Source organism: Glycine soja, chromosome 16, assembly GCF_004193775.1.
Source record: "Glycine soja cultivar W05 chromosome 16, ASM419377v2, whole genome shotgun sequence".
NCBI classification, from domain to species: Eukaryota; Viridiplantae; Streptophyta; class Magnoliopsida; order Fabales; family Fabaceae; genus Glycine; species Glycine soja.
In genome coordinates this window covers 32,854,833-32,879,583 of record NC_041017.1, presented here as the reverse complement: position 1 = coordinate 32,879,583, position 24,751 = coordinate 32,854,833, and the positions used below count along the sequence as shown (strand labels likewise).

The 24,751-nt window shown below is 30.1% G+C and overlaps 2 protein-coding genes across 4 annotated transcripts; both read left to right on the top strand.

Annotated features, from left to right (window-relative positions):
- The first annotated feature begins 253 nt into the window (after nt 1-253).
- On the top strand, nt 254-5,114 carry LOC114390241 (WAT1-related protein At1g43650-like). Its single transcript, XM_028350948.1, has 7 exons — nt 254-543; nt 658-720; nt 865-981; nt 1,069-1,318; nt 1,849-2,010; nt 4,554-4,705; nt 4,812-5,114. The coding sequence occupies exons 1-7, from the start codon at nt 341-343 to the stop codon at nt 4,960-4,962; spliced, it is 1,098 nt and encodes a 365-aa protein (XP_028206749.1). The 5' UTR covers nt 254-340; the 3' UTR covers nt 4,963-5,114.
- Nucleotides 5,115-14,697: 9,583 nt separating this feature from the next.
- On the top strand, nt 14,698-19,585 carry LOC114390568 (tubby-like F-box protein 8). 3 transcript variants are annotated; one of them, XM_028351341.1, is made up of 6 exons: nt 14,729-14,833; nt 15,326-15,385; nt 16,044-16,398; nt 16,547-16,634; nt 17,722-17,854; nt 18,549-19,585. In XM_028351341.1, exons 3-6 carry the CDS (start codon nt 16,057-16,059, stop codon nt 19,258-19,260), a joined length of 1,275 nt encoding a protein of 424 aa, XP_028207142.1. In that variant the 5' UTR covers nt 14,729-14,833; nt 15,326-15,385; nt 16,044-16,056; the 3' UTR covers nt 19,261-19,585. The 3 variants fall into 3 exon arrangements, with proteins under 3 accessions (XP_028207141.1, XP_028207142.1, XP_028207143.1); XM_028351340.1 differs by lacking the exon at nt 15,326-15,385 and having other exon boundaries at nt 14,698-14,833; XM_028351342.1 differs by lacking the exons at nt 14,729-14,833; nt 15,326-15,385 and adding an exon at nt 14,865-14,886.
- Nucleotides 19,586-24,751: the final 5,166 nt, after the last annotated feature.

Genomic DNA, 24,751 nt, shown 5'->3' with positions numbered 1-24,751 from the left:
TTGTGGCATAGTGCTTGCAAAAAGCTTCCTCTTAATTCTGCAAATAGTAAACATAACAGTAACCATGTTGCTCCCTTTGCTATGCAAAAGTACAATAATAATCTTAGCATGCGCTAGTGAGAGCCTTGCCCTTCTACTGAAAACGATGCTAGTGCCTAGTGCTACAACTTTTCAAACGTATGGGCCAAATTCGTGCCACTTTGGTGTCAAAATATATATAAAGCACAAAGCCAATAAGGAAAAGCATAAAGCCAACAAACAAGCCATATACTGAGTTCAAAAATCTCTATATATTGAACAATTTTCCTTGCTAGGTGGTCACTCAGAGGTAGCAGACAAAATGAAGAGTTTTTTGTTGTGGCGTGTGGCCATTGTGGAAAAAAATAGACCCTATGTTGCAATGTTGTTCATTCAGTTTGTGTATGCTGGAATGGCCTTGCTTTCCAAGGCTGCAATTTCCAAGGGAATGAGCCCTTATGTGTTTGTTGTTTATAGACAAGCCTTTGCATCAGTTGCTCTATCTCCATTTGCTTTCTTTGACAGGTTCTAAAGAGTTTATATTTTACACTTTACACTCATCCCTTGTTAATCCTTTCCATAAGTATGCTTAAAAAATTAATTTGTTTGTTAATTTTTTGCAATTCATTGATTTTGCAGCAAGCAACCAGCTCCTTTGTCATGCAACTTGTTGTGCAAATTGTTTCTAGTTTCCCTTGTTGGGTATGATATGTCCCTTTCCTGACCCCGTTACTTGCTTAACATTGTCAATTCAAAGATTTAAGTTGAAATTTCTAAATGATATACTCCTTGATAGTGACGTGATATCCTAAGTTTTTTGTTTTTTGTATGTGCTTTGATGGATAGGTTAACTGCAAGTTCAAACCTTTACTATGTTTCAATCAACTACACCACTGCAACATTTGCTGCAGCCGCCACAAATACTGTCCCTGCCATTACTTTCATCATGGCTGTTTTAATTAGGTAAAATTAAAAATAACCATCCATTTATTTTTCTGAAGCAGGGTCAAGACCTATAGAGAGAACTGAAATTGGTTTTGGAAATTTCAGGATGGAAAGCATTTCCATAAAACGTGTGCATGGATTGGCCAAGATTTTGGGGTCCGTTCTAAGCCTTGCTGGGGCAATAACATTTGCTTTAGTTAAAGGACCTCACCTGGGTTTCATGAAATGGTATCCAGAAAATCAGAACCATAGTTCTCACCCTTTAACAATTGTGCACTCCAAAGGTGATACTATTAGAGGCTCTCTTTTGATGCTCTCAGGTAACACTGCATGGTCCTTGTGGCTTATCTTGCAGGTAGGTACCTCATTACTCTTTCCCTCATATTATATTAGTATAGAGTAAATTACAGTAATTACTCTCGGGATTTTATGAAATTATACAAGCTTCTCCTATTTTTATCTAATCTTCCGTTGATTCTCTTTAATTTTTTTAAAAATACACAGACACTTCCTTATACATTACATTAACCCCTTAATTGTTTGGAAAACATTGTATGAAACTCCTCTATAAGAAAACATTTCTCATGTTTAAAAAATGGAGGGAGTTTGTGTAATTTCATGAAATCACTGAAGTGGTCATTTAATTTACTCATTACAAAACAGTACTAGATTTATGATATGATTTATTATTCTTACGTGTACTCTATAAAACAACTTTGTCCTCTTTTAATAACATCTCTCTTCTCTTGTTATGTCTCTTACTAATTTTAGAAATAGATGGGGAAAAGAGTTGTATATATAGAATTTCTCTTCATTTTATTTTTTTATGATAAGCATTTTGCTTCATCTAAATTTTTTCATATATATATATATATACTTTTTCAGGGATTTGTTGTGAAGCAGTACCCAGCAAAATTTCGCCTCACTGCTATACAATGCTTGTTTAGCTTCATGCAGTCTACTGTTGTGGCTGTTGCAGTAGAGAGGAATAATCCTTCAGCATGGAGGCTTGGATGGGATATTCATCTTCTTTCTGTGGCTTACTGTGTACGTTTATAGTCTCTAATATTTATATGCATAGACTACACAGCAAATTAAATAGTAACATTACAAATATATTGAAATGTTTTGAAATATAAAATCCTAGTGATTAGTGAATAGCTAGAAAAGTCCAAAAGCTGTAAAATATCCCCCTACAGATGAAAAGCTTTTATTAAGGGAAAAAAAAAAATACTATGTATGACATCAACTACTTTGTCCCCTTACTTAGGCACATGTAGAAAAGATTTTGATGTTTTTCCTTTGTTTTTACAAAGTATGTTTTCCACATCTTTAAGGGATTCTTGTACACCTTTAGAAAAAGAGAGAAACAGGGAAATCAAGAAATACAAAGTGATTAATATAATTAATAATATCATGATTCATGAGAATGGAAGAAAAAATATAAAATATATATTAGGGTATAAAAATTTAAAATTTTTTATTAGATGATGCAAGGTCATGATGTTTGGATCAATATCTCTATAAACTCTTAATGAATCAAACAAATTTCATAAGTTAAAATAAACTTATACATCCAACTTGTGAAAAAGTTATGTGAAAAAACTTTTATAAAAAAAGTTTATAAAAGTTAAAAATACATAAGCTTGTGCTTAGTTACACGATGGGTTCTGAGAATCGCATAAAATACATGAATATAATTGGCTGTGTAACATTGTTACTTCAACATCAATAAAAAAAATTAATCAGATTCGTTTTGATGCACCACACACCTAAACACAAGCTAATTTGATTTTAACTTATATACAGAGTTTAATTTATTTCACTATGGGGTAGTTATATTTGGTGGAAGAGTTTATTAGTTCCACTTTGTCGTTTTCTTTTGAACTCTGCATGTTACCTGTTCCCTTGCACAGTGGATGGCATAACTTATAACATCTATCTTGTGCCTTAATATATATTTTTCTTTGGCTGTTAAAAAAAGAGAGTTTAATTTATTTTATTTTCTTAATTTCTTTTCCTCATATGTTCTTAGAGAGAAGTTTACCAAATCATACCTAACATTTATATGAATATAAATAAAAAATGTAGAAAATAATAATGTAAATGAATCACAAATCGGATTATAGTAATTGGTCTACAAAGTTTGATGTCCTAAAGGAAATTAAAACTTTGTGCTCTTTTGCGTACGATAAAGAAGTTATGTTTCTTTACAGAAATTTAGTTGTTTTAATATTGTAGTCTTGATATCCGAAGGAACCATGAAAATTGGTATTGATCTTTACACATAGACCATGATAATCATAGAATTTTGAACTGCTCTAGTTATTCCTCCTTAATGAATTTCCAAGTGCTCCATTTTTAAGAAATAGAGCGTAGTGGAAGTCTGCGTCCAAATGTGGTTGCATTTCTCTTCTAGGGGATAGGGGAATGTCATAGTCACAGCCATATATTTATAATCATGTTATACACATTATGACCAGAAAATTATGCCCCCATCACATCATATGAGAACACCGTTGACGTATAAGGTTTAAATGGACCACACTGTGATTGCAACCCATTTCTGTTTTAGTTTATAACTTATAACTAATTCTTGATCAGTTGGACAGATAGAACCAATTTTTACTTATATAATGAAAAACAATTTAAAGACGCTTGATACTAATTTATAGTTAGAGGTAAAAGGTCAAAAGGGAAAAAAAAGTATATGAATAATAGATTATTTGATATGATTAAGAGATAAAGAGAAATAATAGATACTAATGAAGTGTTTGATATATACTATAATTCACATGTCATCAGTTTACATTATTGGATTAAAGTTAGGTAAATTTAATTGTAAGAAAATTAATTCTGAATTATTAAAAATTGAGATATATGCCTAAATTAAAATGAAACTTGTGTTTATATATATTGAAACGTATGTTTTTATTAAAAATATGATAATCATTTTCTAACATTAAAATGAATAAGACAGAAATTAACAATGCCATGATTATGATATGAATTAAATATATTTGGCTTTCTTATCTTTTAACTTTATGCAACGTCTTTCCATATATTTGCTCTCATCATAATCCTTTAAAGCTTCTAAAATGTTAAATATATTTAAAAAGTGAAATTCAGACATATAAGCATTTTATTGTTTAATTCATCCTCTCCTTTTTATATATAAATAGTTATGTTTTCCATCAACTATTTTAAATTTATACTTTCCTTTTAAAAAAAGTACAATGCTTTTTAAAAGGTTCAAGTTTCTCTCCGTGAGATCTTTCAGTTCAAAGGTAATGTGAAAAATGTTAATCATAAACTTTTTTTAGCTTTTTTATATCATTTTTATTATTGAAGAAAAATACATTTTATTTCATTAATAAAAAAAAGTTGTCTAAATCATTCAGTAAATTTGACAAGAAATTCTATCCAATAACAAAAATAAGTAAAAGAATAATATTAAAGTTCTTCTTTTTGTTAGACTTTTTTTTAAAGGATCATTTTGTTATACTTCTTCAAACAGATAAATTACTTTTTTTCTATTTTTCAGTTTCTATTCTATCTGTTTCATTATTTCTAACAGTGTTTGTTGGCAGGGTGTAATTGTAACAGGCATTTGTTATTGGCTGCAAGTCTGCACAATAGAGACTAAAGGCCCGGTTTTCACAGCAATGTTCACCCCTCTAGCTCTTATAATCACAGCAATATTCTCAGCACTTTTGTGGAAAGAAACACTTTACTTGGGAAGGTTCAAATTCTACTCTATCAATCTCAAAACAAGCACAAAATGTAAAACAAATTAAGTTAACTATTTAACGAGGCTCGTTGTTTTTTCTTTTCTTTAATTATGGCAGTGTTGGTGGCACTGTTTTACTAGTGGTTGGACTCTACAGTGTCCTTTGGGGGAAGATCAAGGAGAGTGTAAAGGAGGGTGTAAAAGGAGAAAACCTAGAAGTTGAAGAAACAAAAGAGGAACCCAGATTGGAGTGCATTGTACAGCATTGATTAGACTAAAATTCTGCAAAAGACTGTATGATCCCACTTAAAATTTAGCAAAAGATGTCCCTACAAGTTGAATGTCCTATTTCTTAATTATGCATCTTTGTATTATGTGTATATCTTATTATCTTTTAATCAGACGTATTTTTTCTTTTTTACTTTTCTTAGAGAATATGATAAAATATCTTATTACATTAAGCACACTTTGTTTAAATTATAAGATTAAATGTTATTTTTTATCTATTATATTTTAGTGTTGTTTTATATATTTTAGTATATTAAGTTTTAGCTAGCAGAGACTATAACTACATAATGTATGATTATATTTAGAGACATAATTTTTCTAACATTGTGAAATGTAAATATTACACCAATTCACAATTTGGAGAATGGTTCTGAACTAGTTTAACACAAATAAAAAAAAAAAATTAAACTAGTTCAAGGATAAAAAAAGGTTCAGAAGCAGCAATGCCACTAGAGAATAGAGATCAAGAACAAGAGAGAGGAAGAATAAGACATATAATTCTTTCATGAACTGGTCAGTTTTCCTAACTAGTGATATTACACAATGGAAATGTTGAACGAAAATAAGTCAAAACTGAACTAATATAGAACTGGAACACATATATTTCATCATACAAAATAAACATAATCACCATAATTAGTTACAGCATTCTCATTTTCCATTCACACCGCATACTTATATAGATGACACAGAGCATCAACCACAAATTGGAATGACAAACAATGGAACAATCCAGGCTTCAATGTATCTAACTATCCATTAAATTCTGAATTCAAAAGTTGAGTGACAATCTGCTTCAACATTTTTCTATGGAATCTTACATCTTGAGAAATGAAATCTATTATATGCTTGGACAAAGAAAAATTGGATTAAAAAACAAAGCACATTTTGTTAACACGACAACCAAAGCTTCACAAGATGAACTTGCTCACAATCAATTATTCAACATGATAAGACTTGATTATTCTCAGATATAAGAACAATAATATAAATTATTAGATTATATTTGAATAATTAATATATATATATATATATATATATATACACACATAAATTTTTTAAGTAAATATATAATTAGTAAGTAACTTCTAATATTAGCCGTATATAACTGAACGGCCCAAATTTATATTTAATGAGAATTGTTATACATATTTGAGTACTATAATCATATATAAATAAACTCATGTGATCAATTTAAAATGTTATCTAACTTTTAGAAGAAAAAAAACAAAAATCACATTATTTATATATTTCATTCTTGATAATTACATTAAATAAATATATTCTCATTAACATATAGATGATAACATATGATAATATTTAGTTATAATCAATTAACATCCTTATATGCAGAGATAAATTTACGGGGCACCAGCAACTTTAGCCCCCCTCCCTCAAGCTTCTATCAAGTATATATAACTAGTCATATCAAGTTAGAAAGCTATCTGGTATTCTATCAAAGGATCATACGGTCAAAATATAATGTTGGCGTTGGCTATAGTGCAAAATTACCATTCAAATATGGTATGTCGGCGTACGTGGTTGAAAGTTGTTGGGGAGAGCAACTGAAAATTATAGTGTCTCTTTTATATATCTAATCTTTTTTCTAGTTAATGTAATTAAGGCTAATTATTATGTAAGTGTGTGGCTTCATTCAGCAAAAGACATATCATGGTCACTTGACCAGTTCTATTGTAAGGAAGATCTTTTATACAAGAATCTTCGTTCTTCTCTTTTAATCAAAACCTCTTATACCACTTGTTATAAGGTTCGAGGGATCGAATATTAAGAAGAATTAACAATGAACTAGCTAATTGTGAGAACTATGATAAGAGAATCGAAAATCACTTTCTTACTAAAAAAAAAACCCTTAAATATTGAATATATTAGTCATATCTTTCATATCATTATCATTACTTTGTGTCTTCATTGTTGGTGATGAGGTATCCAATGACAACAAGACATGATTGAAATCAAAGTGTACAGAAAAACTGATGGCTATGTTTTGATATTTGGATTTCTGAAGTTGGGTTGTGAGGCAATAGTGGCTCGGTGTCTGGTTGAAATCCTAGCCTCTTACTATTGTTAATTTTTTAGTTTAGGTTGTATGTTTGACTTTCATGTATAATATTGCTAAACTTAGACACACTTACTATTAAGTTTGATTGGAAGTTATTAATAAATTCCTTTAGGTTAAACATAACAGTTATTATATCTGTTTTCTGTTTATCATAACCAATAGAGAAAAAATATTTTCAAATTTTTTTAAAATGGTTAAAAATAATTATTTACTACTTTTACTATTATTAATAACAATAAAGAAACAATTTGTCTACGCATTATTAAAATGTAATAAAAAAATAATAACAATAGCTAAAAGGCAATATATATGGTTTGGGTTTAATTTCTATACATCGCGAGATCAACCCGACGCATTGTTAGGCATAAAGTGAATCATGAGGTAAAGCTTTTTTAAAACTAATAACAATGTTTTTGATGAAAAATAAGACACTAATGAAAATATTTTATTAAGATGATTATATTTTCACTAGAAGTTTACCTTTGAATTTTTTTATCCAGGTGAATAAAATTTAATTTCATATTAATTTTTAGGTACATTTTTAAGAAGCTTAATATATAATTTCATGATGAAATTAAAACACCAATATCGTTTTCATATATATTAATAAAAGTAATTTTCTTTTAAAGTACAGTAATACATAGTTTTCAGGAAAAATTTAATTATACAAATTATAATTATAAAATGCTTTTTCAACAACAATACTTTTATTAAAAATATAATGTTTTTTTAATATTTAAACATATCAATAAATAGTGCTATTATTACTGAAAAAATAGTTAATATGAGATAAAGTGAATACTTTTTTTATTTTGACTGTACAGTATAGTAAACTCTATTTATTCAATTTCTCTAGGAGCTTACTGGATCCGCATCTGATTTTTGTTGTAAATTAAGATATTCTTTGACCAAAAATTAAGGATCAATCTTTTTAAGGTACTAAAATTTATTTAAAGGAATCAATTTCTCTTTAACATATGTTTTTTTTTATATACACAAGTTAAAAATTAGCCTCATCATCATATATTTAAAAAAACAAAAATTAACTACCAATTATGTAATATCATATTAATTATATCAATCTGTTTTTACTAATACAATAAAGCTTGCTTATGTGTGCAAAATAAAATTGTGAGGAACTAGCCACTTCTCTTATTCCAACAATCTTCTGTTATGTAATATGTTTGCATCAATGTATCTTTGTAATGTTGTACAAAATTCTAAATGTAATAGTATGATATTTTGAGGGAACAATATGGTAACGACACGTGGGGGTGGGTAAAGATATATATATAACCTTTGCCGTTAACGGGGTGACATATGTTGTTTTGACGTGGTAATGTTATATTTGTTGACGTTCGCGTATCAGATAAAATATATACGTTAGGTGAACTACTAGAAAAAGACTATGACGAATTAATATTTTAATGATAACTTTTAAGTATGCATTATAACAAAAAAATTGTTAGAATATGATTACTTACATCACTTGATACGATTACTCAGCATAAAATTAAAAAAACTTAATATGATTACTTAATTACATTGAGTTGTACCTTTAAGTAACAATTAATTATATGATTACAGATTCCGTTTTGTTTTTTTAAGCAATTAGAGATTCTGTTAAATAGTCATTTAAAATACAATTTTTATGCATTAACTCAAAAAAATTATGCTAAATATTTGGTCCTGAATTATGTTATGTACTTTATTCTACACTCAACTTTCTTTCTCTCTCTATAACCGTGGATGTGGAAGAAGAGATGCTTTCTTCTGTTCTTGCCACCTTGATTATTCTTAATTGTTAGCTAGATAGATCAACCAAAAAGTATAATAATTGAGTAGATTAGGGTGAGCCCAGAGCTTGGTGATAATTTTAGTTTAGATACGGATAAGAGGGAAAAGTGAGATTTCATGTGTTTATTGCAATAATTAAGTAGATTTGGGTGAACTAGATTTCTTATTTTATTGGGTCGTGGACATTAAGGTCAAGTTGTATATAAGAGATCAAATGATTACCGAGCTATTTCTAAGATTAACTAGTAGGTGGTTGTTTCAATTTAATATATTATTTTGATGTTTGAGTCATGAAAATATAATTGAAAAGTTTTTTTTTTTTACCATAGTAATCTTATATCTTGATTCGAATAAAATTAACTTTAATAAAAAATACTTATAATTTAAGGAAAAAAAGATACATATGAGAAAATTTAGTGACATCTATCAATGAATAGATTAACCTTATTTATAAGTGACATTATAAAAAAAAACAAAAAGAAAAAACATAATACGTTTTGTGTTTGAAATAAGATTATTGACTTTGACCAAATTATAGAAGTACAATAATAAGTAGAATAGATAAATTTTATATGCATCTATGAAAAAAAATATTGATGTAAATTAATCTAGCAATACATGGTTAACTTTTAATATAATTAATAACTTAATATATAAGTTATTTAAAAATATATAAATATATTAAAACTATATATAATTCCCCGTTATAAAAAAATAAAAAATCAAACCATATAAATGGTGTGGTGGGCTAGTCACAAGTTTATGTGAACTCAGATAGAAATTCGATAAAAAAAAAAAAAAAAATAGGATGAATGTTAAAATTTAATTCAAATCCCATCTTTTATATCTAACTCGAACTAGCCTATCTTTTACTGTGGATGGGGTGATGAGCAAATCCATCATTGACGTGTCCAGTTGACATATTTACTTCTTGATTATATATCTTTTTTCATTCACAACTAGAATTTACAACCTTACTTAAAAGATATTGGTTCACTCAAATCAACGAAATATTATTAATATTTCTTTACCTTTGAGATATTACAAATTTACTTACTAATTACTAACATATAATCTATAACTATATAAAAACAGTCATCACAACGTATGCCAACTAGACAATGCTTCGAGTTCTTTTTTAACTTCATATTCTTTTTCATTCTCACTCCTTTTTTTCAAAAAATATGTAAAGCATGGGCCACTATTTTAGGAATATTAAATTTTATTTCCATAATTAGATGTATAAACTAAGTTATTATATTTTATAAATTTTTAATTCAAAAATACTAAAAATGGGTAAGTTAATTTAAATAAATACTAAGTTTACTTTTTATAAAAATTTATTTTCTATTTTTTACAAAATCATTTAACAACAAAATATTTTTGTATATATATATTCAAGAAGCCAAAATAATCTTTTTTAATTTTATTTATTATTCAAGTATATTTATGAAACTAATTTATTTTATTTTTTACAATTTTTATAAAAATCCTTTAGTAACAGTATTTTCTAAACTACTAATAAAGGCTTAATAAATATATTTTAAATTTAAGAAATCATCCAATCAATCAAATACAGCTTTTTATATAAATAAATTAAACTTTTAAATTTTATTTTATAAAAAGTTCTATATAAAAGATTTTATATTTTCCATATTAAATGTTGAATTTTTTTCGTAGTAGATATAAATAAGTTGATATAAAAGGATGAAATTTTCTCAATGAATTCAAATGTTTTATTAATAAAAATTAAATATATTGTTAAATAATTTTATCTTTAATTAATAGTATTTTAGATTGTCGTTAATAAAAGATAACACCTACGTTAATATATTTATTTATTCAACCCTTAACAGAAGTCTCCCTTCCTCAATATATTGATTTTTTCCATTATATTCACTAACGGACATGTATTAATAAGACTGTTTTATATAATAGTAATGCCATAAATTAGATAGAATGCAATGCAAAGTAGATATATATGTGGACTATATAACATTTGCATTAAAAAAAAACATGTGCATTTTAAAATGTCTTTATTCTGGTGAACCCTATTTGATAGTTTCATAAGGAATATACACAAGATATCCCAGCTGAACTAACATCGCAGGCAAACACGTGACAATAATTAGTGCATTTCCCAAAAGTCAATGAGAAAGCATTCAGTATAACATCAATACAATCCAATTCGTGTCGTTCAAGCATAGATATTGCTTTTAGTGATACTTAATACTCAACAATATTTACCATCACATTTAATAGAAAAAATTCAAATGTTATTTCTAATCTCACTAATAATTACTATAAGTAAAATACCTCCTCGCCATAATAGTTTGTTGATTATAATTTGCTACATAATTTTGAACAAAAAAAATATTTCTTATATATAAACTTTTCTTACCCCTTTTGTAAAATATTGTTACTTAATCCATGTTATTTACTATTCAAATGGACGAGCCAATTGGTATATAAAGCTTAAAGCAAATTTAAAGTAAGTTTTTTTTATTTAAATGTGTGAGCTTTATATTTGAGGTTTTTTTGTCAACATATATGATTTTTTTTTTATACATGGGGTTTTTTTCTTGTAAAAACTAATAGAAAATATTTATTTTATGGGTGCACCTAAAATTTGAGTTTTAGTCCCTTTACCCATGGGCCGACTCCAAGCAGACTTAACAATTTTTTTCAATTTCAAAGTTATCTATAATCTATAACTATTATAAAAAAAAAAAACCTCGTTTGATATCATCTTTCTTTTAAATGTTTTTATCTTCAATTATTATAAATCATTACAATATTTTATTTTAATTTCCAGGTACATCTTTTAAAATAAGTTCCACCCAATAAAAGGATAGAAGTAGATAACATGGTTTTGCTACCAAATCCAACTTAACAAGTTCAAAGAAGATAATAAAGGACTAGTACATTGAAAATGCCACAAACTATTCTTGTTGATTTAGAACCCATTTGTAAATCATGCAATTGGGAGTGTTTAGGCTCATAAATCTTTATTAATACAACCACTAGTAGATTATAACCTAGTTGAGCAAGAAGCAAGTCCTCCTAGGAAGCATACTTCCTCTCGATCTGCATATTTGTTGGGAATTCCATCAAATGTTGAGTTAACAAGAACCCCTCTGCGTTGTGCAATGCGATGTGCCTATCCTCTCCAGTAGTTATGTACCGTGATAGATCTTGTGGCCATGAGTATATGCAACATTTGGAAGAAAATGAATGAAATGGTGTGGAATGCAAAATTGGAACAAGTTGAAGCAATGATGAATAGAGCAAAGTTTACTCTTGCGGATCGGCTAAATGTTGATTTAATGTTGAATGTGGAGGTGCAGTATGAGGATATGGCACAAGGTAGGGAGCTTAATTTCCTAGAATGCGTGGATTCCTCTACCATTAGGAACTTTGAAGTGCAATTGTGATGCAGCTTTTTTTGTCGAGAAAGGCATCACATGTTTTGTAGCCTGTTTAAGGAATGAAGGAGGTGATTTTTTGCAAGCTAGAACTGCCTTTATTACAACAAATATGTCAGTCAAGGAAGGTGAAGCAATTGTTGTCTTACAGACTCTAATTTGGCTCAGTAATCAGCAAGTTTACAATGTGATTATCGAATTGGATAGCAAATTGGTAGTGGATCAGATTCACAGCAATGAGGAAGATATTTCTGAGTGTGGAATGATCAACCAAATTAAGGATATATATCATGAAATCTTCTCCTTCTACGATTGTTCAATATAGTAGAAGGGAAAGTAATTTGGTAGCTCATTCATTAGTTAGAAATTCTATTTTGTTTGCTTATGAGAATATTCATTTACATATCCCTCGTTGTATTAAGAATGTTGTTTTAATGGAAAGGATATGATTGTGTTTGTGTAAAAAAAAAAAAAACTATTTTAATGCATACCAACTTTCTATAGTTTGCTACCTGATATTGCAATTAACAAATTATAGAAGATGGCACACAAGATTTTGCTACCATATCCAAGTTAACACGGTTCAAAGCAGATAATACAAGACTAGTACATTGAGATTCCACAACCATTCTTGTTACATATGATCTTCAACAGATTGCCTTGAATGGGTTTGATATTCTATCTCTAAAAGGATTTGCTAACTATTTTGGTTCCACAAAATGATCTTTTTAGAGACCAATATCGAACTTCCAAACCATATAACCTCTACAAACCCTTGTACATTTAGAAACCCATTTTGAAACATATACTTGTACGATGTATATGTTGATCCCACCATGGCCAAGGAGGCTAACATGACTCAATGAGTTGCAAGAGTATTCAGCACAAAGAATAATTCTCAAATCAAAATTAGAAACCTAATCCTCGACTCCACTCCCTTCGAATCGAAGAATATTGAACTTGCCTAATAAGATGTTGTTTGCCATCGGATTATGACACTCTTGAACCACCATTAGAGCCACTACTTGTGTGATTCCCCCATTCAAATTACTTGCAACTATTTAATTGAGGTGTCAATCTATATAAATCTCGTTTTCATGTTCTTAACAATTCTCATGATTTCAAGATCCATGAGTCCAACTTGCTCTCTAGTGTATAATAGAGTAGATAAGTAATTAATTAGAGAGATAAAGGGTGTATTAAAAAGTTATCTAATGATTTTTTAAAAAAATAACAAATTAATTATATTTCTTAATACTTATACTTGTATCAAAACCTTAAACATCCTATAAATAAAAATGAAAGGAGTAACTCATTATACTTTTTACCTCTAAAAATCAGATACATGTATGTTGGTGCAGTCTATTTTAGTATATTTATCGGTTTCTATATAAGATTTGCTTAGAAATTAAATGTTAACTTTCCTTATTTCGATTTACAACTTAAACTCTTTTCAATAAATTAAGTACTTATTATCACATAAAAGTATTATATAATTACTTTTTAGAATTTTTGAAATATTAAGCTTAGTTTAACCAAACCCTAATAACCTTCCACTCAGTTCAACATTTTTAATTTTTAAACTAACAAAACAAAGTAAAATTAAATCAAACCAAGTCGCGTAAAATTAATTGGACCAAAATGATTTTCACCTTGATTTTATAAATCCAACTTGTTAATCAAACTTAAATTTATCCTCTCGTCTTAATCTATGCGACATCCATTAAGTTTAAAAGAGTGAACCTTTGCGTGTGGCCTACAGCCACATACACCAAATCAAAGAGGTGCAATATTTTTGTCAAAAATTTTTCTAGAATGATTTCAAACTCTCTTTATAACCTTTTTCATTTAATATTTTACATAAGAGATTAAAAAAACTAATAAAAAAAACATTGCTCTTAATTTTATAGCTAAAGTAATCATGGTACTGAAAATTAATTTTATGGACAATCCAAAGATCAAACTTTAGTGAAATACTTCAAGATTTTTTTTTTTTGCTGAAACCAAAAATTCTAATTTTTATGGTAATTAAAAAATTTATAAAAAAAAAGTCTTATTTTGATTGCGTCCTTATCGTAACTTCCCTGCGTCACTCCGCACTGTATTCCACTTCCACTAAACACACCGTTACTCTTTACTCGAGTAACGTAGTTTGGACTTCGGAGTCGGATGCCACTAGATGCATAAAAGTCAACTGTCAAGGGTTAAACCGTAATTTGACTTCCACAGCATAAAACGTCTCTACCAAGTGGGTGCTAACTTTAATTAGCTTATTTAATTTAATTCAAGTTTATTTCAATTTAAAATCCCGTATTGGGTAATTAATAATTAATTAAGCAGCTTTTATGGTTATGTTATCTATAACAATTAATAATATATTTAATGTAATTATAATAGTTATTAATAACAATTGAAGTAGTTTGTTTCTTGGTGGGATTTAATAAATGCAGTGAGTGCGTGTCTTTCGGAGTCAGAGGTTTGTGTCACAGACACGGAAAGGGAAAGAGAAAACACAGAGAGAAACAAAACATTACTTCTTTGAACTTGATGGTGAGTTTCTTCTTCTTCTCTGATCTTCCTTCTTTTTTTTCTTCTCTTGAATGGTAAATTTCTAGTCTTTTGCAATTGATGCGCCTTTTTTGTTATTGTAGTCCTTCTTGTTTGCTTTTCTTTGCCTTTTCCATTTCTTTTTCTTAACTTTGATTGGAGTGTTGACCCAGAATTTTCTTGGTCTGGTTAACAGTTTCTCAAGTTTGTTCTTTTGGGTTCTCCTATTAGCTTCTGAAAGTTTCCATTTTTTCATTTTCTAGTCTGAGTTTTTGTGGAATTTTCATTTGGGGTTAATTCGGTGTCTTTTGTGAGTTTTTTTTTTCTACGACTTATCAATTCTGTAGTATATGAATTTTTTTTAAAAAAATTGTTTTCTGGTTTTACTATTAGTTTATTACTGTTGCTGCTTTTGTAAAAAAAAGTTTATTATTATTATTATTATTATTATTATTATTATTATTATTATTATTATTATTATTATGTTCTATACAGATCTCTTGTGATTAGGGTGGTCAGAAACGCTTTATTCCTCACTGAAGTTTGGTAATTGAGGTTTGTTATGTGAACTACTATCTAATGTCTTGTTTTCTGCTTTGTGGTTGTTTGCTCCTGTTCGTGAGAGACATTCTTAGAGGTTCAGGGTTTTTTCTTTATATGTTTATAACATAAATAGATATGTTAGGCTTATTACTTTATGACTACTGATGCTTTAGTTTCAGTTTTGACTTCTTTTTTCTTTAATTTTTTTATCCCTTTGTGGGGGAAAGTTAGGTTGGTTGGTAGAAGCTTAAATTTTTTGTAAGATACTAAGATTCTATTTAGAATTTGTTGCTCTTTTCAGTCTTTTGAAAAGTAAGATTTAGGGGGTTCAACTGTTGGTGTCTTGGAGATAATGTTTTAAAATATGATTCTGACAAAGGTCTGAAATTTTAGGCCTCTTTAGACTTTAGGTTCATGTGAGGCTTTCTTTTATGAGAATCTCTCTCTTTTGTGTTTTTTCCCTTTTCCCTCTTTGTGCTTTTCCCTAGCTGTGTTTTGATACTTTTATGACTTAATAACTAAGCATTGAAACTGGATTTAAATTAGAGTTTTGTTGATTTGTAGCTCTTTACCCTGCTAATACTTGTGAGTTGTGACATCTGACTAGAGTGGATTAGTGGAACGTTTTCCGTTAAGTGGTGTTACTCACATTAATTTTTTGGGCTGTTAGTGTATTGTAGCAAATGTCCTTCCGCAGTATTGTTCGTGATGTTAGGGACGGATTTGGAAGCTTATCAAGGCGGAGTTTTGATGTAAGGCTTTCTGGTGGGGGCAAGTCGAATAGTTTGGTCCATGAGGAGCACGAATGCCTGCCAGTTGTACAGAACAGCCGGTGGGCTAGCCTTCCGCCTGAGCTTCTTCGTGATGTTATTAAAAGATTGGAAGAAAGTGAGACTACATGGCCTGCTCGTAAGCACGTGGTTGCGTGTGCTGCTGTGTGCAGGTCCTGGAGAGGAATGTGCAAAGAAATTGTTACCAGTCCTGAGTTCTGTGGGAAGATTACTTTCCCTGTCTCCCTGAAGCAGGTGAGATTTTTGTTATCTCCTATCTTGTGTAAATTATATATTTCAAAAGAACTGGTTCATGCTTGTGAGAGATATAAATTGTGTACTAGAATGCATGATCATATTTTGACTTATGATTTTTTATTGACTCTTGTTTTACAATTTACAGCCTGGTTCAAGGGATGGAACCATCCAGTGTTTCATCAAGAGAGACAAATCTAATCTGACGTACCACCTATTCCTTTGTCTTAGTCCTGGTAAGCACAATTGTTTTTCTTTGTTTGACACTGACATATATGAGTTTGCCTGGTTGCCTTTTATGAGATTGGTTTGAATTTATTTATTATGTAATTTAATAGCTAACGGCATGTAATGTGATGATCTGATTTACTTATTTCCATAATCACCTAATCTGATTTATCATTCAGTGTGGAAGATTTTGTGCCCCCTTGATTTGTTATTTTACTTAATAGCACATGACCTTCATGTCCTTATGGGAAAATGGAGAGCTCAATGGTATTATCTTATGCTTGAAAAATTTATTCTCATTCAAGATTTGTGAACCAACCAAATCTGTTTTTCAATCTAAGGTTAGCTCATCCTGCTAACTTTGGTGACATCAGTCTAGAGTACAGGTTCACTAGATTATTAGTTCATTAATGTAAGTGTTGATGAATGCAAATCTACTAAAAATATATGATTTTGTGCCACCACAAACTAGATCTTGCCAAGACTTTCCTTGTCATAGTGGATTGTGTATTCTATTCCATCTAAACTCAGTTCTTGTATGTACAGTTGAGCTACCTAGTGATTGTTTTCTACACTTTACAATGGCCAAGTTCTTTGTTATGGCCTACTTCTGTATTTATTGTGTTCATTTATTAAAATTAGCAAGCTATGGGATTGGGAATTTAAGCCTCTTCATACTTCCTGCTTACAAGCTGTTTTATCTTCCTTTGTAACTACATTAAGACAATAGTAAGTGTTTACATGCTGATTAAGATGCATACTCCTTTTCTTGGAAATGATTTGGTTGTGCATGCTTGAGTCAGTTTTGTGCAGCTGAGATTAACTGGAAACCAGGAATCATGAGCAAATAGTTTGTGCTACTTTATTCTGTCCTACTTCAACAACCAATAGATTATCTACTTTTTTCTTCTAATTTTTAGTGAATTGATTTAATTATTTACTATGTTGACTACTAAAACAACACAGTTCTATTTTCTGAACTGACAAATTGCATTGTCGTTACCTTCTACAGCCTATAAATGTACATTGAGAAGTTTTTGGACTTAGTTGTCATTGTCTCTGGGACATTTTTTTAATTCTTGACTGTCCATGCAGCATTGCTAGTTGAAAATGGAAAGTTTCTTCTTTCTGCAAAACGGACCAGAAGAACAACATGCACAGAGTATATTATATCAATGGATGCGGATAACATATCAAGATCTAATAGCACTTACATTGGAAAACTCAGGTATATTCTCTTTAGATTCTAGTTTCTCACAGCATGCATTTTGTGTGATCAATCATGGTTTTACTGATATCTGTTTTGAATGATGTGGAGAACTTTATGTTTTCACATATTTCTTTTGTAAAGCTTATTCTTGTTGATTATAATATGATCGGTGGTCTTGATGATGATTGAATTTAGTACATCCCTGAGATCTTCCAACTATGTCTGCATCTCCTCTATAATATCAAAACATATATGCAGCTCCAACAAAAAGTCTAATTTGGTGTTTTGTATTTCTGTTTACAAGTTACTAGAACTAAGTAGCAGCATATAGCTTTAACAAAGTTTGGTATGTGAAGTAAACGCTATTATTTTCTAAGGCCTCTTGACTTCATCTATGATCTATAATTACTGTAATTGAAAATTTCTCTTGTTCTATTTCCACTTTTAAACATATCAATGGTTTTCAAGTATGTATTAATGCACTTGGTTTTTTCTTGTCTTTTCTCCAATTATATGTCTAATTCTGTTCTTCCTTTAATTCTGAAATGATTATAATTTTCATCCATGTGTTTGTTTTTTACTTTTTTGGATGTGTTTATGGTTTTTGTAATTTCTAATACCATTATTTTCCCCTATTACTGTTCAAGAAATCACTGTTCTGCATTTTTCTGGCAATATAAACTTATACTGTGTCAATCTCCCCTCATTTCAGGTCAAATTTTCTCGGCACCAAGTTTATAATTTATGATACACAGCCTCCCTATAACAATGCTCAGCTGTCTCCTCCAGGCCGAAGCCGTAGGTTTTATTCAAAAAAGGTTTCTCCAAAGGTCCCTAGTGGCAGCTACAATATTGCCCAGATCACCTATGAGTTGAATGTCCTTGGTACTAGGGGCCCGCGCAGAATGAACTGCACCATGCACTCAATCCCTATGTCAGCCCTTGAGCCTGGTTGCACTGTCCCGGGCCAGCCAGAGCTCCTTCCCCGCTCCCTTGAGGATTCCTTCCGAAGCATATCCTTTGCTAGATCGATCGATAACTCAACCGAGTTTAGCAGCTCCAGGTTCTCGGACATATTTCTGGCAGGCAAAGAAGAGGAGCAGGGAAAGGATAGGCCTTTAGTTCTCAAGAACAAATCTCCAAGATGGCACGAGCAGCTGCAGTGTTGGTGCCTCAACTTTAGGGGAAGGGTGACTGTTGCGTCCGTCAAGAATTTTCAGCTGATTGCTGCAACGCAGCCACCTGCAACTGGTGCTCCTACGCCATCATCGCAGCCTGCTCAGTCTGATCATGACAAGATCATTCTTCAGTTTGGCAAGGTTGGCAAGGATATATTTACTATGGACTATAGATATCCCCTATCTGCTTTTCAGGCTTTTGCCATTTGCTTGACTAGTTTTGACACAAAACTGGCTTGTGAATAGTGACAATGAGAGGTATGGTACAAAGACAATAGCATTCTATCTCCATTTATGTATTCACTGCGAGGTGAAGCTGCATGGAGTCATTTTACACCAAATGGTTTAACTGTAAAGGACAGAACAACCTTTGCTCAATATGTTTTTTCTTATATCCTTTTCCTTTTATGTTAGTCTTCAACAAACTATCTGTCAAACATGTGTTGCTTACCCGCAGTGTAATTGGCTTCTTCCAATGGTAGGCTCCCCTGAACCAAAAAACACATTAGTATGCTTTGTTGCTTCTTCATTTTGCTTCATGAAATATAAATTAGTCATTAAGATGTATAAATATGCAGCAGTTACATTACAAATTCATAACTTGCATGGTAAAAATTGGATTAGATAATTTAAATTATAGGCCAAGTTGATCCATGAAGATTGCGGTGACAGCAATAGTTAGGGAGTAAAATGGATGATTTGAATGAATTTTGAGTTGGATTATAATGTACAGATTTTAAAAAATTATTAATCTATGTATGCTTCACCATTGTCTCGATACAGTTAGAATTCAGCAGAAGCTCTCCAGAATCTCACTAGATCCTGCTTCATAGATTGCACGGGGCCTAACCACTTAAACCAATGATTATTTTTATTTTTTATTTTTATAAAAAAAAAAACTGGTTCCTTAACCACCCTCCAATTAAATAATCCAACTAGCCAATAATGGATGATCTTTTACAAAATGTATGGAAGAGGTGCAATAATATAGTGGTGTATTTGATTTCTCATTTTGTTTATCCTTCCATATATAGGACAAAGCATTCTGTGAATGGGAAAAACAGGTGTGGGGTGGGGTGGGACTAGCCTATCTTTAAGGGGGGCAAAGATTAAGATTAAAATGAATTTTTAAAATTGATATGTTAAATTTAATCACCAAAAGGTTTATAATGATTTTTTATATAGAAAAAGGTTTATAATGATCAACAATTTCATAAAATGTAAATTAAATTGAAACAAAAAAAATAAAGAACTTTCAATGGTCATTCAGGATAATTGAATTCGACAGTACTTTGTCTTGTCAAATTCATCAATAATTGACTTTATACTAAAAACATTAGTAATGACAACTATGTTATTTATTTGTAAGAAACTTGTCATCCATTTTTGTTTCAGGGTCTTGTCACGAGAGTTTTCATTGCTAAAAGTGCTCTCACTGTAGTTGTAGAAAATATTAGTGGGAGCTACCAAACAAATAGCAATGGGGGAGAAAAAGGAATAGGATCCAAGTGATGGATAAAAAGAAATATGAAAAGACAAGGGCATTCTTTTTTAGTACAACTCAAGTTACAAGTAGCAAGAAATTGGACCAACGGGATCCAAGAAAAGGAAAAAAGAGCAACTTCTTTGTGATAGCCAACAGAACCCTATTTACTAGTTTCTTTCTCTTTTTGTTTATTTATTTCCTTTGGTCAACACTAATTTCTTCCAAGAGTGTGGTTGGATTGATGAAAGAGGAGGGAATGGATGGGGAAAAAATTCCATTGTTTGGTTTACGTGAAAGATGATGGAAGGAAATGAGACCAAATCTATTTCATTCTATTACTTATTCTTGTTTTTCTTCCTCTACAATTAGGGTGCACATGATGGAATCAAACTTTCTGAATTACAAATTATCATATTGATCTTATAAATTACCCATAGCCTTCTCCTATCTTATTCTTTTTTTCCTTTCTTCTTCCTCTTCTATCTTCTGTATAATTTTCTTTAATCTTCTTCTTCTTCTTTTATAGGCCCTTCTTCTTTCTCTTCATAAAACTTTCTTCTATATTATCATTCCAATAACATCAAGCGTTCATTTTCTTTCACCCCTTTGTTGTTAACATGCTGGTTCTCCAGTCAAATTACGTTTTGTGAATCATATATACTTGCTCATTATTATTTTCCATAACTTTCTATGATTATTATAACACTATTATGTGATATGGAAAAAAAATAGAGGAATATGATTGGTTGTATGTGTAGAACACTTTTTACCTCGAGTGTTAATCTCTTTTATTATACACTTTGTTGTACAAAGGTAAGAATTTGGATGAGGATTTATACAAAAAAGAGCTGAAATAAATTTGATGGGATGAGACTAGGGCCAGCGGGGCCAACTTCGGGCCACTATCATCAATATGAGGCTTTAGACCCAGAAAAAGGCTGGGTTGGAATAAATTCATTTTTGTTATATTATGTGGGCCCATTCGTTGAAATTGGTTTCTATTACTTGCTGATGTAAAAGTTTATTTTAAAATATTAATACCTCAACAAGAAAAGGTGATCTACTGTGACTAACCCCTATTAATCATTTGATGGGATATCTACAAAAATTATATTATTTCTGATGTATAACCAATTATAATTCGAATGTTGGTTTTTATTTGAATAATTTGCTGAAAAGTGATTTGAAGATAAAATTAGTTTGGTGGAACTTATGTTCCTCTGTTTTAGAAATATGCTCATTTATTTTTCTTCATATCTATTCTTACCTTAAAATACAGATTTACAAATTAATCAAACGTATTATTAAAGTATTAGAAAACAGTTTGTAGTCATGATTTTGGCTTCAATATCAAAGTTTTTGAAGTATCAATGACCACAATTGCAGTCATATGAACTACATTTATCTACAATTTCTTACAATGTCATAAATCGCAATGAAGACACAATTATGGTCGCAATTTAAAACCTTACACGTTAACAATAGGTAAACTAGTTGTTCACAACTCACAATGGTGTTAGTTAGATTTATGGCTGTTTAATGCATGGAACAGTCTGGTAATGATGCCAACATATATGGATGAAGTGAATCATGCATGGTGGTTATGAGCAATTTAGCGATATGAGGCTAATCTCGTTGGTCACTTTTAGTAGCGACAGTAGGTAACTGCTTTGAAATTTGGTATTGTGGGTCTTTGTTCGTATACCATAACCATAAAACTATGTGGAATTTGTGGTGGTATTAACTAGTTGATTTGGGAAAAATATCATGAAAGTTTTTTAAGTAGTTTATAAAATGAAAATATAAAAAAAAATCTAGCAACATAATATAAGTTCTCTTAAGATATGTTTATTTTTCATAATGTTGTGAAGGGTTTACTGTCTTTTTTCATGTCTAAATTGTTTCAAATTTATGTTTTTAGTCTCTCATTTAAATTTTGATAAGTTAAAAAAAAAATTGTTACCACTTTTAGTCTATGTTATGTAATAGCATTAATTACAGATGAGTAATGATGTTGGCAGTTCCATGACTTACTCTGTCATTAAGAAATCATGTCTAATTTTTTTTATAAATTATATTTTCAATCTTTCATCAACCAGCATGACTTGGGTAATTGTTCTGAACATATGAGAGGTTGTAAACATAATTTATCTAGAAAATAAAATACTCGTGACTCTCACATCATATTCCTTAATAAAATGACAAATTATTGGATTCTAACATTATTATTAATCATTAATTAACATTGTTGTTATTTGATAAGAGACTAAAAGTTATAAATAAAAAAATTCAAGAAAAGTTTGATGATCCAAATTTAGATTGTGGACTAAAAGCATAAATTCAAAATTAAGGATAAAAAATATTGTAAACCCTATTGTAAACTAACAACAAATATCTCATTTGATTGACTTTTAAAATATCAAAAAAAAATTATTTACTTTAGTTTTTTTATAATATTTTTTTCATTGTATTAAAAACTAAAGCAAATAAAATTTTATAGTGAAAAAATTATAAAACTAGAGATAAAATTGAATAACGCCTAAAATTTTAGCAACTAAAAGTAAATGTTACTCCTTTATGAAAAAAACAATGTAGCCAGGCTACTACACCACCCAACATTGGAGTCTTTTTCTTGTCAGAAAATAACAGAGTCAGGGCAATTAACAGGGCTAGAGGGGTATGGAGCAAATTGACATGCAAACAATTTGTGCCAAACTAACAAAGAATATACAATTAGGATAAAACAATTAAGTATTAAAACATTGTTATGGCCTTATAGGTTGTCAAAATTTTAAAACAAATCAACAAACACAAAACTGTGGGATCCCTGTAGTAGAATTGTCTGAGTAAGAAAACAACAGTGAAAGTTACCATACAAAACTAGTATTTTGTCAAGTTATTTGTGGAGTGTGTGGAATTGGGACCAAGGGGTCATAATTACTTCACATATATTTAATGGTTGGGAACTTGGGATCGCTTTCGGTCACGAGACCATAAAGTTGTTGAGATTTTCCCTACATACGCTAATCCACACAAACAGGAAGAGGTTCACACAAAGCACAAGGCCAGAAAAAAAGACAAACTCAACTATTCAGAATCTTAAGACATAACACATGTTATCCAATTGGAATGGATTAATTCCATGTCAAAATGAAGGATTTGGGCAAGAAATTTTGTTAATCCTAGCTAAACCATCTTAGTTGCTAACAAGCTTCTAATCAATAATCATGGAAAATCTTCTCATGCTTCTCCTTTGTGCATAGATTTTGTTTTTCAACTCTGACTATTCTTATATTCTGATATATTGAAATTTATTTAAGGGATAAAAAAAATATTTTTTCTTTGTAAATAGATGAAAACAAATTTTGCTTTGTAAATTTTTATTTAAGAGTGGTCCTCCCCAGTTATCCAAAATCAGTGATAAAGATGAAGAATATGGAACAAAGAAAGAACCCATGAGAGCCAGAAATAGGCATAGAATTTAACACATTAAAAAGTTAATAATAGCTAGACTCACTACACCAATATATATTTAGAATATAATTAATTAGAGTCAGTGACCTAATTATATATACTTAAAATATGTTGTGAAACATATATTGGGGTGGCAGATAGATCAAGGTATAGTTGATCCATGACAGACTTACGAGAAGTGAGCACTGCTTCCAACCATTTGAGTGCTACTCATCATGGTGCTTGGTGGTGGTGCTTGTTGTTGCACTTGATCTGAGTGCACATGATTTTGGTGCCTGGCATGGTTATGGAGCCTTGAAGAAGAAGATGAAGGGGCTTCCCCCAACTACAGTTTGGTGTCAGAAAAGATGGAGAGTAGTCAGAAGTATGATGTGGTCTACAAGGTAGTGGAGTTACAGCTAGAGGAGTCAAGGAGAAAAAGCATAATATGCACCCATTTCTTTCCTTCATCTCTCTCTATTTTCTCTCTCACTAATGTCATCAATGCTCTCTTGCATGATATAAAAACAGTTCTATTCTTGGGTTGTGAAAAATAAATTATGGCAAAAAATAGCTTAGCTTCTTTGGTTATGGGTTTGGACGTGATTTTCCATGTTTTGGATTTAATTTTGACAAGTTAATGATTACAATTTCGATGTTCCAAAAGTGATATTTTTTGTTTTCCTTCTCTTATATTAACTTTTCCATCATCTTATTTTCTCTCTTTTTTTCTTTTTCTGTCTTACTTTTTTCATTACATTATTTATTAGTGTATCTATTACGTCTATTTTTTATAGT